At 39.2% G+C, this 14,364-nt stretch overlaps 1 protein-coding gene across 1 annotated transcript in view; it reads left to right on the forward strand.

Annotated features, from left to right (window-relative positions):
* The window catches only part of GRID2 (glutamate ionotropic receptor delta type subunit 2), a 730,780-nt gene that overhangs the window by 617,429 nt on the left and 98,987 nt on the right, over window positions 1–14,364 (forward strand). The window contains exon 13 of the mRNA XM_056362644.1: window positions 9,578–9,773. Within this exon, the coding sequence (XP_056218619.1) occupies window positions 9,578–9,773 (196 nt within the window). The remainder of the gene's footprint in view (window positions 1–9,577; window positions 9,774–14,364) is intronic.

Here is a 14,364-nt window from a genome sequence, read left to right on the forward strand (position 1 = left end):
CCTTTTACGGTGAACTGTTTTTCTGTCACACCTTCCAGTCCTTTTTTCCAGATTCTCTCATGTCTCCATGCCACAGGAACATTTCTAGGTCTCCTACCCTCTCTCTCCGCCCTTTTGTTCTCTGGTCTCCTATCCTTCAGCAAGACGAATGCTGAGTTATCCTTGCTCCCTCTGCTTCACTGACCTCTCCCACCCCCAAAATTCTTCCCTTTGGGTCACAGCAGACACTAGAATATACAGTGAAGCATTAGCTATCCAAGCACTTCAAGGAGCAGCTGGCCATTTTTCCATAGCAGGTTTTTAGTCTTGAGGCTACAAGTCCATGAAAGTATGCGAGAGTAACAAAGCTAGCCTTTCCCAAAAATGTTTCTTTGCAGAAATAATAATGTAACTATAAAGAAGAAAGGCATGTTCTGCTGTATTTCTTCCTCCAGAAAGGTAAAATTCTGACGTTCAACTCAGACTCAATGCCGACCTTAGGGAAAATTCAGTTTTCTCACTCCAGTTGTTGATTCAAGTCCCTGTCTTCTGAGTATCATTATCTAAGGTCTTGCAGCCTCTAGTTCAGCTGCTTTCCAAATCTCTGAGACAGTGAACCACTAGTGTGGCTCAGGGGGCAGGGGGAGCCTTGCACTCCTGTGAATTCATAGGTTGGGTTCAAGCATCACTACATGCCAACCAATCACCATGGCCTCTCTAAGGCACTTTTCCTTTAGGTAAGGATTTTCTGCATATTAAAACCAATCCAGGCCATAGCAGCACATAGACAAAGAAACATCTACAATAGCAGCCAAATTTTATTTGTGATTGGAAGCCGAAGCTCAGACTCAAGAGGAGAAAGAGCCCCTCACTTTGAATGCATGGTTATCTCTTAACTCTCCCCATGAGGAGCATCCTCTTACACTTCATAAACCCTTTCTCTTTCTCCCTGCTCCTTGGGTGTTGGGGGGTGGAGAGGGGAAATTGGTTTCCTATGGTCCAAATTACCCAAGCATTATCAGTCCTTATTCATCCCCACGTGGGAATGGAGTATCTATGGTTGTTATCCTTCCTTTCTGGGGTAACAACCTCAACACTTTCATCTATTTGAAGGCTAAGCACTCTAAGACAGAGACACATAAACCAGACTAAAATCACATGAGCAAATAATTCCCCTGGTACAATTGTATTACCAGTTAAATCAGGTTACCATTTTCTTTCAAGATCTGAACAACAGACTTTGAGACCATAGAGTGCAGCAGGTATTTTGACACAACGCAACTGTTAACTCTGTAGTCTCAATTTTAATCCCTTCATCATTCATGACAGGTGTAAAATGATATTCTGTGTCAATGTTTGTCAACATTGATCTTGACGTTTTGAGGGAGATTGATTAATTTATTTTTTTTAAGTTTAAAAAGCTTTACATTTGACTAATGAGCATGAAGAAACAGCATGGGAATTTGTACTTGCAAAATAAATAATAATGATACATTCATTCATTCAGTTTGTCCTTACAAATATGAAATATGCCCCTGCATCCTGCTTTGAAATTATGTCCCTTCTAGTTTTGAAGTAGTCCAGAAAAATGTTCAAATTACTGTGACAAATGTCTGAGTTTTCTCATCATGTGTAAAAAAGAACAAAATATAGCCAAACTATAATTTAATACATCTTCAGCTTTTTCTTGCAGTTTATTATGATGTCACTAGAAAATCCTCAGTGGAATTCTGAGGTTATTATGTACAGTTGAGACTACATTGGCCTTTGTGCTGTATTATTTATGGGCAAAGTCACTGAAAATGTTTTATTCAGTAGAAAATGTTGCAGCTGTAAAGCTCCTGGAATGAAAGAACGGAGACATTTTTCAATAGTGCTTGCAGCTCAGAAATAGAGTAATTAGAAGTGTTAAGTATCCATTAGGGAATGAAGTTATCCTAACTATGGTGGGAGTGTAAAACTTCAGTTTACAAAATTGCCAAAATTGGAACTCAAATCAGCAAGTAAGAGAGAGGCTGTTTGTTTACCATGCTGAATTACTGCAAAGTGGGAAACATGAATAAGCAATAAAGAAAAAAAACTGATGCTCTTTTTTTTTTTTCTTTTTTTTTTCTTTTTTTTTTTTTAACAAATCAATTTGTACCTTGGGGAGGTTTGAAGGCCAGAATGGGAATGAGTTTAAGTATTTAAAGAAAATGAACCAGATTCTGCTTGTAGTGCTACCCAGCCACTTCAGAGAAGTCAGAAAAATAAAAGAAATTGAAGTTTGGGGGTTTGCACAGATGTAACAAGTAGTTAATAAGTTTTCATTTCCGCTTTCTAGCTAGTGTCAGATATTACAGCGTGTTGTTGAAGGCATGGTCCTTGTGATATCTTTTGCAAAAGATAGGAGGATTCAAGCAGCCCACAGCGCATTTCATTTCCATGAAACATTTTCATAGTTACTGTATTTCAGTTTTTGGATGTGTAGATAGTGCTCAGAGCTCTTGCAGCTTCCTTTTGTTAGCTGGTCTGAAGGTTCAGCCACTCTTCCTAGTTAGTGCCTCATGGTATCCGGAAGCCTATTTTCAGAAGAAAAGCATATAAAATTTTGTTAGGCAATGCACTAGGGAGGATAGTTAAATGTTTCCTTTCCTAGAGAGTCTTGAAGTAGATCTTTGCTGTGTAACCTCACTTGAAGTTGATGGCATTTGTTCTTCAGTCCACTGATTAATTTGGATCAAATTGTTACAATTTTTAAATGACATAAGAAGAATAAGAGTGGGCATTAATCTTCTTTTCCTGAAAAACAGCTACTCTTGCTACCTTTGGGAGCTTAGCTTTTCATCTTCTGGCAACACGCCAATATCAGGAGTAGAGGCACAAAAGTCATAAAGTAGTTCCTAGATGTATTTTTTGTTCATACTTGACCCACATAGCAGATGACATTTAAATCAAGTCAGCATTTTGAATGCCAAAACATCATGGCAGCAAAGCATAGTTTCTATGTTCCTTAAATCTTTAGACCGCTGTCTCAAATGCAACATAAGCGAATAATAATTAAGAGTGGCTTTTCTTGGTAAATGCCAAATAAACTTGGAGGTCTTGAGCTATTTGTCATAGGTGCTGGTGCTGTGAATTTCATCACTGAACCGGTATTGTCGTTACCATGTTTTATGGTTCCTTTAGGACAGAATTAGTCCACTGGCAGAGGCTGATTTTGCTCAGACTACTGCACGGCTGGGTAATGGGAGGGTGTCACCACATTCTCATGGGCACTGAAATTTTGTGGGAAAGTTGAGGGAGTGGGATGAGCAGCAGGGAAGTAAAAGAATTTGTCATTTGAAAGGCCAGTGTTAGCTGGTTTCAAGTTTCAATCTAATGTTCAAGTTTAAATCTAATGCACTTCTAAAAGCATGGAAGCCTGATTAAGACTTTAGATTGTACACGTTATGGAGGAGCGTCTGCCTCGCGTGTTTTCTGTCAAATAAGAAGTTCACATTATGTTCTCCATGTCATAAGTAATATGTCCTATGGGATAGGCAAGACCTCTGCCTCCAAACAATGGGGGCATAGTGGTAAAGCATGCCTTGTGTCATCCTTGTTTTGTTTAGTCATTCTTTTCACAACATTTTTCCTACACCATGATTCACTTGAAGCTAAGATGTCCCCAAGGCTTTAAACAGCTCAAAGCAACTGCCTACAAGTTTTTCTGCCAGGGGGGTTACACCAGAACGCAGTGATTGGAGTAGGAATTCTTTACGCTGAAAAACAGAATGTTCTTTAACCTTACCTCTAACGTTCTGGTTCACACAGATCTTCAAACTGGCTAGCAAGCAGTCACTGCCAACAGTCAAATCTTGGTCTAGTCTGCCCTTTCAGTAAGCCTATGAATTAACACTTAATGTCCGGGGGGTGTGTGTGTGTGTGTGTGTGTGTGAAGAAAAACATTGGAAACCTTTATCTGAATTAGTCATAAATAAAGACTTCAGTGTAAGCCATGACATCAGTCGTTTTCTCCTAAAATCTAGTGACTACTCCTTGCAGACAGTTCTGTGCAACAGTCAATCCTAACAAAACAACTAGCCTTCAGTATCACTTTATGGAGATGACCTTTTTTTTCTACCTTTTCTGTGTACTTTTTAAACACTTTTGGCTGACATACACAAACAACATACTACCAATTCTAAGTCTAGGATTTTAATTTATAGAAGTGGGTATACTTTGGGGAAAGAAATATATGCAGAACCTAATATGTTGGGATTTTTTTTTTCAAGGTGAAAGCAGAGATAATTTCTTACATTACAATGCAACTCATTTGTACTAAGCCAGAAAATGAAAGTGACCTGACAACTGCTGCCCGACTAAGGTGCAGAATACTAAACAAAATCAACAAATGCGGAAAAATACATATGTCTTTTAATAACTCATCCTCAAATGACTCAATTCATCCTCAGAATAGCCCTATATTGTAGTTAATTTGTATGGGAATATTACCCTAGTAATTGCAACGAGAAAAAAACTTACCATAAGGATCACATTTTTCTCTGCAACGCTTCATGAGTGATAACCAAAATCAAGCTAAACTGTGACCTGACTGCATGGTCATTTCCCTGGAAGTAGAATTTGTCTATATACAAGCTCAGTTAAAGGTTTTTTATCTTATATTCTTTTTTTTTTAACTATATCGTCTTTTTTTATTTTTAAACATTTTTTATCATTCATTACCTTATTGCTTCAAAATTAGAAATTCAAAGAGATAAATTTTTTTAAAATGTGGGATTATAATTCCCTTACTCATCTTAGATGTATGCTTTGATCTGCAAGTAGTTCAATTGAGATCAGGAAAACTATTGCAAAATTAAATGCTCATCCAGCACGGATAACAGTATCAGAACTTGGGCATCAAAGGTTACCCTGCAGCAATTAATCAGCTTGAAAAATACTTTTTCCTTATTTTGTGATCTGGTGTGGCAGCTATGTGGTGAGACTGGGTGACATAGTGAGGCTGGGAATTTCTGTCTCCACTAAATATATTTGTCTGGACAGTGAATGAGTTGTTTAATCCAGGAATAAATGTACATTGAACAATGTGTAACCTGCAAACCAGGCTGGAGGCAAAGCAGTTATTAAAGTTCTTTCTTCTAGAAAGGAACCTCAATGGTTTAATAATTGTATTAATTTTATTAAGGTTTGTCATTTCTCTTTATTTTGCTGTGCCATAGCTACTAGGTTGTGAATGTCATACCAGTAGTCTGCAGAGTAGTGGGTTATAAAAACAGCTTCTGCAAGAAATCATATATATTGTGATCCCTTTTAACATGTTTGTGTGAGGCAATGAAGTCACTGATGTGATAGGTCTTTTTCATTCTTGCATCTTGCCTATGCAGCAGCATATATATACGCACATGTACACTTCCAGCTTTGGGTCAGGTGAACCAAAACTTAGAGTTTGCTGCTGACAACAGCATTTAGAGCATCCAAACAGTTTATGTGCATATTTGTCTTGCTCTTGTCTTCTTGACATCATTTTATCAGCACAGAGAAGCACCTGCAACTGTGAAAAGATGCAGAGCAGCACAGCTGAGAGGCATCCTGTGTTTTAGGAGAGAACACCAAACAGTAAAGGACTGCAAACTGTAGTTAGTCCCAGACCTGACAGCTACAACATGCCTTCCTGAAGGCATTGGCATAATTCTCCTCCTTGTTATTTCCCTGCTGGTGATGCCTTCATGTGTGATGGCACTCTTGCTTGCTTCTCAGGCTGTTTGTATTATGGTTTGCATACCTGATTGTAGTACGCTTCTGGACTAACAGCTTGTGTCTTGTGTTGGTGTGTCTTTCTGAAAGTAGCAAGGTTGCTTTTACAGCCACAAGATATACAGAGGAGCTGTTTTTCTTTTATGCTGTTTCTAACTGTACTGTTTTGTAGCAGCAGCTGCACATATCATTCTTATACCAGTTAGCAATAATTTTCAGAAAAATGTTTTGTTGCTTCTTATATTAGAAATTATATGGCTTACATTACTTGTAATGATTGCAATTTCACTAGGTGTTGTCACTAGAAATTAGAGACTCAGTAAATACTTTTTGTATACTTTTCTAGCAGCAGGCATAACAACACAACATTTACAGGACATTACAATATGTATCCTGTAATAGTTTATTGCACTTCTGAGCACTGCCAGGAAATACAGAAGTGTATTTACAGCACCAGCAGTAACACAAATGGATGAATATAGTATGTTTCTATTTATCTAGTGCTTTTCATCAGTGATGCTTTTGACAGATAGACTGTCAATGTAATAGTCATACACCTACTTCTACACAACATTTTGCCTAATGGTGAAGCAGAGAGAAATGCTCACCAAGGCCCACCACTGTTTACCAGGGTGCCTTTCTGCAAAGCTGCACCCCAGCCTGGGCTGTTGTAGGGCGTTACTCCTCCCCAGGTGGAAGGCTTTGCATTTGTCTTTACTGAATTTCAGCCCATTTTTCCAGCCTTTCTAGGTCTATCTGAATAGCAGCCTGTCCTTGAGCAATCATCTGGTCCCCCAATGTCACGTCACCTGCCAACTTGACAAGACAGTGCTTACTCACTTCCTCTGGGTTATTGGTGAGACACATCCCAGGTTAGACCTCTCTGGTATCTGTTACCAGCCTGCAGGTGAGCTACCCTGTGATCTTGACTATCCAATCAGAAAATATCCATCTGGTTTCCCACGCAGGCAGACCTCATTTGGGTACAAGAATGTGGGAGACAGTATTGAAAGCCTTGTAGTTAAAGTAAACTACATCCATTTCTTCAGTCCTGTCCATAAACCAAGTCGTTTTACTGTAGGAGGCAACCAGATTGGTCAGGCATGACTTACCTTTGGTATATCAATGTTGACTGCTCCCAACCAACTTCTTCTCCTTCATGTGCTCATAAATGTGCTCTGAAAGGACTCACTCCATGATGTTGGATGACCAGCTTTAATTCCATGAATCATTTTATTTTATGTTTTTTGAGTATAGTCTGGACATTTCCTTTCTCCAGTGGTCAGGGAATTCTCCAATGCCCTTATCTTTCAAAAATCGAAGCAAGCCACCTTGCAAGGACGTTGGACATCTCTCTCTGCACAGCCTTCCTTTGATGCAGCCTGCCAGGCCTCATGGGATTCTGTGGGTCTAGTGTTGTCAATCACTCCCTGCCTTGTCTGGCTGGGATTTACCTGACCACCTACTGCTGGTTGTTCATTGCCTCTTTGAACCCTGCCTCTAGTCACAGAGACCTGGGAGACCTTGTTGGGGAAAAGTGAGGCAAAGAAGGCATTGAGAACCCCAGCCTTAGCTGTGTGTGCTGTTCCCCTAAACAGGTCCACACTTGCCTTGTTCAGCCTTTTAGTTCTGCAAAAGCTGTTCTTGCTACCCTTGAAGTCCCTCAAGAGCATTCACTTTAGCTGAGGACTGGCTTTCCTAATGCTATTCAGAGTTGTCAGGAAGTGTTTTAAATTCATCCTTTGTAGCCTGTCCATATTCCACCTTCTTTATATTGTCTGATGAGATGAAGGCCTTTTTGAAATTCACGGTGGGGGTGTTGTAATTTCAAAGTGTAATAGATGATTGAAATGCTTTCCCTGGAGAAACCTACCTGGTGGCTATATCTAAACTTCAGGACTGATCTTTAAAATTGTATCAATCCTTATTTCAGTTTGTTTATTAAACCTAAGCATAACATCTTAGTAGTTTACTTTCATATTCACCTGATTACGACTAGAGCCTTTAAAAAATATTTACTGCTTCCCTTTCACACACTGGCCATAATGAGGTTTCACATTTTTGCTAACAGTTCATCCATTTCATATTTAATCTTTCAGAACTTATAGGTTTCTACCTGTACTTGATAATTTTATTCCTTCTTTTTTTATATAATTTTTGATTATAAATTAGCTGCAGTACTTATTCTCCTGATATCTGAGTCTACTAGGGTCTCAGATTTTTCGTCCTAGAAAAGGGCATGTCTCAATCCTCTAGTAGAAGACCGATATACTTGGTTTCAGAAAAAGCTTTATTTAGCAGCTCACCTTTGATGATCCCATATGTGTACTGGTTCTTTGCAAGTTCCCTGCTGCTTATGTTCTTGAAGAGGAATGCCATCTTGTTGGAGATAGAGGAGAGGATTGTGGGGGTTTTAATACCATTAGTTATCTACTCTTCAAAATTAAATTTATCCCTTCTATATATTTGCTGTATGTTATCTGCTTAGAATATAGGTCTTGTTCAATATTATTCTAAGCCCATATGTCTGAATTTCAAAGGATTTCTTTTTGACTTAACTAACCTCTAAACCCTGGCCACTGAGCTCTATTGATTTCTTCTTTTCCTGCTTTCTGTTGTGTTCAGAGGCATACATATCCTTTGAGGTCTGATTACTGTTTTCTTCAGTGCCATCCCTGGAACACCTAAGAATTCAATTTTTTTTGCCCCCTGTAGGGCCATTTTCACTAGCTTCTATATTTACATGTTTCAGAAACACAACTTGGAATTTGCTTGCATTTTCTGTGGCTGCGATGAGCTTTTACTGTTTGCTATTGCCTGCTTTAAAACAGCATTCAGCTCCTTGATTTGTCCTTAGGTGTCATCCACTAGATTTTTGCAGTTTATACAAAGTTAATTTGCACCAGGAAAGCTGTAATGGGTTTTAGGCAGTAAACATATTGCAGTAGTTATTTTGAAACTTCAATGAATGCCATTAAAGAACCAAAAGTATGGGACAGCAATTCTATAGGACAGAAAAATAAAGGCCAAGATGTAAGGAGACTTTAAAGGTTCCAATATACCTTTTTAAGTCCAAAGTAGGGCTGACAAAACCATATTTGAGTTGCTTTAGAAACTTCTAAAATGGTTATTTTTTTTCTTGCATATAGGGAATAGATAAGACTAGATAATATGTAAAGTAGAACAAATTTATTGGACTAAATAGCTTGAACTGTGATGAAAAGGCATTTCATGAAACCACAACAGAAATCTTCCTATTGCTGAAAATAGTGTAGGATGTGGTTGGTGTGATGGGTACACCGTTCAGTGCAGGAATGCCACCAGAAAGCTGCTCTTCACTGAGTAACCCAGCAGCACGTAGAAGTACTCAGCCCAGATCCTTTGGGCTAGATTTGGTGAGTTCTGGTGCTACCTCTTCTGCTCCCCAGCAGCAGGGTGTGTGGTGGCACCGTACTCTCATAGGCAGTTACCCAGCTTCTGTTGAACTTGCTGCATACGGCTGGAGGAACTGCAATGCCCCCTTTTCTCCTTTGCCCCCTCTCAAAGGAGCTCACCATTTGATAGGATCCTCTTACTCCTTCCATTGTTCCCTTTTCATCCAGTTTCATATTTTCCACTCCTTTCATTTTGTATTCCTCCTTCTGTCTTAAACCATAAAAAGAGTTTTTCAGTCTCACTTTGTCTTTTAAGGAAAAAAAAAAAAAAAAAAAGGAGGAGAAAAAAAAAGCCACCCAGCAACAAAAGAAACTGGCTTGACAGCCATCCTCCTATGTGTTGCCCTTTTACTTGCCTGCAGCTTCTTCCTCTTGAAAATGTGGCTTCAAGTCTCCTGTGTCTCTTTTCTTCACCAACAATTAAGGTCTCTCCAGGATCTCTCAAGGCAGACGGATATTCCTTATGGCACTGTCTTGGACTCTGCAGTCTATGAGCACGTCCGAGTGAAAGGGATGAACCCTTTTGAGAGAGACAGCATGTATGCCCAAATGTGGCGGATGATTAACAGAAGTAATGGCTCAGAGAACAACGTCTTGGAGTCGACCGCAGGCATTCAGAAGGTACTGGTATGACTTACTTTTTGTTTCCCGTTGGAGATGCTCAGCTGTAACACCACATTTGCTTAGTTGTTGCTTTTAACTATAAGGGATGCAATTGCACCCAAATAATGATCACTCCTGGTACCAATTTCTGCAAGCCCCTTGCATTGGCACAGAGAATGGGGACTTCTCAGCTACATACCTTGTTTTCAACATTTTAAAATGTTTGCTCCAAGAGGGTTTTATAGGTATGAAAGATGACTGCATTTGTCAGGATGCAAAATGGGAATAGGATCACTGGACTTATAACCCCAGAATATGTAGCAATGTGCTGTACGAGACATTAATTAACTTATTTGTGCACACTCCTGACACTGAAAATCTTGGCTTTCAGTTGTAGGTCTGAATCATGTATTTTTAAGAGAAGCAGGCAGAAAAAGATGATCTGGCTTTAAAGAAGAGTCTTAGAGCCACCTTCTGTAGTGGGTTTAAAAGTGGCAAAATACTTTGAGAGCAGGAGTCAATTTTTGTAGGCACATTTGTGAAAGCCATAGTTCCCTCCCAATTTTTTGGTTGACAGCTACATCTTTTATAAGAACACTAGTCCATGAAAGGGTTCAGTATGAGAGTGAATATGAGTTAATGAGTGACTGTATATAAACCTTTTCCCTACTACCATATTTTCATGTTCAGACTTTTAAATCAAACCTGAGAAATACCATATTTTTTAGATTTTATTTTAAAATTCAAAATGTGAACACTGATGAGAGCAAATATCCAGGAAGTTGTGTGTTCACTTGTTTTAAGCTTGGTTTATACACTTCTGAAAATCCAGACAAAGTGCCTTTTGTGTCCACTGAAATCCATTTGCCAGGAAAACCTGTAATTTCTGCTGTTTTGACACTGGATACAAACATGTAAGAGAAAAGAATATGTTAAAAAGAATTATGAAATCACTGGTGATCTCTTGATAATAAAAGAACCACAAAATAACAGAGATTCTTTGGAGTTTTGACAATCACTAATCTACCCTCTGTATAACTGAGATCATATTTTCTCCTCTGAAGAACTAAACAGCATGAAAGAAGAGGCAAGAGAGGCCCTGGGGAGCTGCATTTTTGAAACCCCTTTAGATAAAGTCATAAGCTGAAAAAGCAAAGAAAAAAAGACACACTGAAGATTTATTTGCTACAGGAAATTGCTTTTTTTGAGAAAATATATTTTAGTTTAGTTTGTAAGGGACTGATAAAACTGGGGTTTGCCTTTTGTATAAAAGAACCTGCCCTCCTCCTGGTTTGCCTTCCCAAGTTATAGTAAGAGTTTCAGAGGAATCAAAAACCAGAGTGTGTCAAACACAGCTGTGTTAACTAATGGCCTTTAGCTGAAAAAAGCAACCGGCGTATCATGCTGGCAGGTAATTCCAGATTAGTGTCTTTGATTTCTCATTCATGGAAACATGGCAGTTGCCATCCTAAAACCTACAAAACCAGAAATATTTGAGATCTTTAATTTCCCATGCCTCTACTTCCCAGGAATAAGCACTTGCAAATGATATTGAAAAAGCAAGTTGTAGCATGGGATAAAGCCAACCACCCTCCAGTTTTAAAATATCACGGGGCTTAGGCCCAATTCTGATGAATATACACATCCACCTATATGTGTATGTTCATCAGAATTGGGCCTAAGCCAGTTCTCCCAGTTCCTCCACTTCTTTCACCTTATGGGAAGAAATGACATAGAAAAAGATTATTTGTCAGATGCTGTTCACACAGAAGCTTTTGGGAGATTTTATTTGGCTTGCTCAGGAAGAAAGCTGGATGAAGAATGTGATGTTAAGAGCTAGTCTTAAGCAAGGAAAGTTAATATTGGAAAAGGTAGCTGATAAGAGGCAGAGATTATGATCTCTATAACATACTTCAAAAAAATGAAAACATTTCAGAGGAAAGAATTCATGAGTTCCCTCAGGCTATTTTTATGCTTCATGATGTTCTTCAGGGTCTTGAATGAATTTAACTGGCGACATCAGAGCTATTAACCAGATTATAACCTTAGTCAAGCTAAGCCAACAGGTCTCCCTCTGTGCTTCATTTTGTTTCTACCATTAATCAGCATTTAAAGCATGACTGAACAGCAGTTCATCCAAGCTCTCCAAGGCCATTGCCTTGGCACACATTCCTGGAGTGCCAAGTGAGGGCTGAGACTTAACAAGTGCTTCCAAATGGGTACAGGGAAAGGAATTTCCACCAGGCTGCCTAGTGACCATGAAGAGACTGTGGTAGAAGCGACCACCATGGGAGAGATGTGTGCAGGAAGGATGTTATGGATGTGGTGGGCATGCTTTTCTTTAACAACACTCCCTGCTGCACCCTTTCTGAGGTTAAATGGGGTTTGCGAGTAGCCATCACAGAAAAGGCTTTGCCAAACATTTTTGTTATATCTTGAAAGTACTTCAGTTTTGTCTTGGTTTTATTCTGCAAATTACAGTAGAGCTGGAATTCTTATTTTGAGGAAAGTAGCAGTTTAATACTAGTGTATATATAAACAGGGGGAAAGAGGGGGGGATCGACCTCTGATTTACTCATTGCGTCATTCCACTTAGCAGGACTGCATGCTTCCCGTACCAGTGACTTTATGGGGAATGGCGCCTGTGTGAGTGAAAATACAATACAACCAAATGACAATGATTGCGTAGTCCCATTTTGCATCAGGCAATCCACTGTGACCTGCTTTTCCTGGCAGGAGGGCAGTGCAGGCAAGAGAAATAAGATGGGAAGATCATGCCATTGTAAGTTTTCAGGTTTAGATATTTATTGGTCCTGTTCTCATAAATCAGGTGCATACATATCACTGTGTGTGCTTCTATTCCATCCATAGTGAAAAGCTATATATACACCATCAGGTCTAGATAGAGAGCAGCTGGGTAGATTCACCCTGAAGCGAGAGCGGAGTTTTAAACACCTCAAACAGGAGACAGCCTGAAAAGCGCAAGCACTTTAGATATATTCTGCCACTTACGCTCTCTTCCTCCCTCAAAAGATAGCAAAAAGCAGTTGAAGATCTGAGCTGAAGATAGGAAAGCATTCAGTTGTCTTCCTGCTCTGTCAAATCAAAATGGATGAGGAGGTAGCTGCATTCCTATATATGCTTGGATTATTCTGGAGAATATTCACTTTTATCTTATTTTTTCTTTGTTATTCCTAAGTGGTTTGTGCATCTCAAATTGATTTTCCTTTTTTGCATAGGTTATGAAATATGCATCTCATTCTGTTAAAGGAATCTCTATTTTTTGCAGAAGTTATTTATTCGGAGAGGATTTACAGAGGCCTAAGTCATGCCTGCTTAAACATTCATTGAGGACTCCAAGAAAAATCATTTAGGCTTACACATATCATATTACATACCTCTTTATGTCTTCTTAAAAAGCACATTACCCTGCTTAATCCTTTACAAGCACCACAGGCTTTCCTGTCCTTGGAACTATTCCCATTTAAATATAATGAAGCACTTCCATTGTGCCCCTGTCTGCACTTTCTTCCCTAGAGTATAATAGTGCCTAATGCCCTATCCTACCCACCTTGTTCCTCTGAACATGACACCATAGCCTACAGCGTCTGCATTTTTCTCAGCAGTACAAAGTGGAAAATTCCTTTCCCGCGCTGCATAGGCAGAATCCGAATGCATTTGAAACCTCTATCTATTTAACTCTTATCTGTAAAATATTTAGCTGGTAGGAAACTTGCGAATGACTGTCAGGTGAAATAATGCCTCTGGATGGTGCGTTAAAAGAAACTCCTCTTAGGCTCTAACAATATTTCCTCCAGCTTGCACACAATATTAAAAGGAATTGGGTCTTGAGATTTTTATTTTCTTGTGACCCTACTTGCATTGCCAGTGGAAACATGCTAGCAGCTGCTGAGACCGTTTCTTTTCCCTGGACAACGTGGGTGGCACTTTTACCTTCCTGAGAATACTTAATAGTAATAATATTGTTTAAACTACCTATGGATTGGTCATAACAATGCTTTGCTAAGGTGATTTGTCTGGGGAAGAAGGGGGTAATAATGATTTGCGATTCTGTGCTAGAATAAATTGTTAGTAAGTGGACATGGTTATTCTTAATTTGTTTTCAGCAGTAGCAACAGCATGAAGATTTCTACTGATGGGCCAAAAAAACTCCTGAATTAACTAATTATCTTGATTTACTCACAAATTTGCCGTTGGAATTGCTGTTCTGGTGGCAGATACACTGATCTGCCAGATAGACAAAAAGATCTAGTTAATATATGCAAGTCCATACATCTTTGTTGTGAACATTTCTGACCATGGAGTTGGCCAATAAAAAGGCACTGAAAACAAGACATAACAAGACAGACTTTTTTGATATTGGATCTGTACTGTGATTCAGCAGTTAGACAGTAGCTAAGAAATGGATAGGAAGCAAAAAAGGCAAGCACATATAAAAATGCTTGGACTGTACTCCAGTTGCCCGTATACCTCAATTCACTACAAGGAGAACAGCTACACTATGCAGCCGTTGGTTAGCAAACTAATTATCAACCAGACACTGGTTCCCTGGTTCCCCTCTGCTTCTGGAGGTGATGCTTCTTGGGCA

Source organism: Falco biarmicus, chromosome 1 (assembly GCF_023638135.1).
Source record: "Falco biarmicus isolate bFalBia1 chromosome 1, bFalBia1.pri, whole genome shotgun sequence".
NCBI lineage: Eukaryota > Metazoa > Chordata > Aves > Falconiformes > Falconidae > Falco > Falco biarmicus.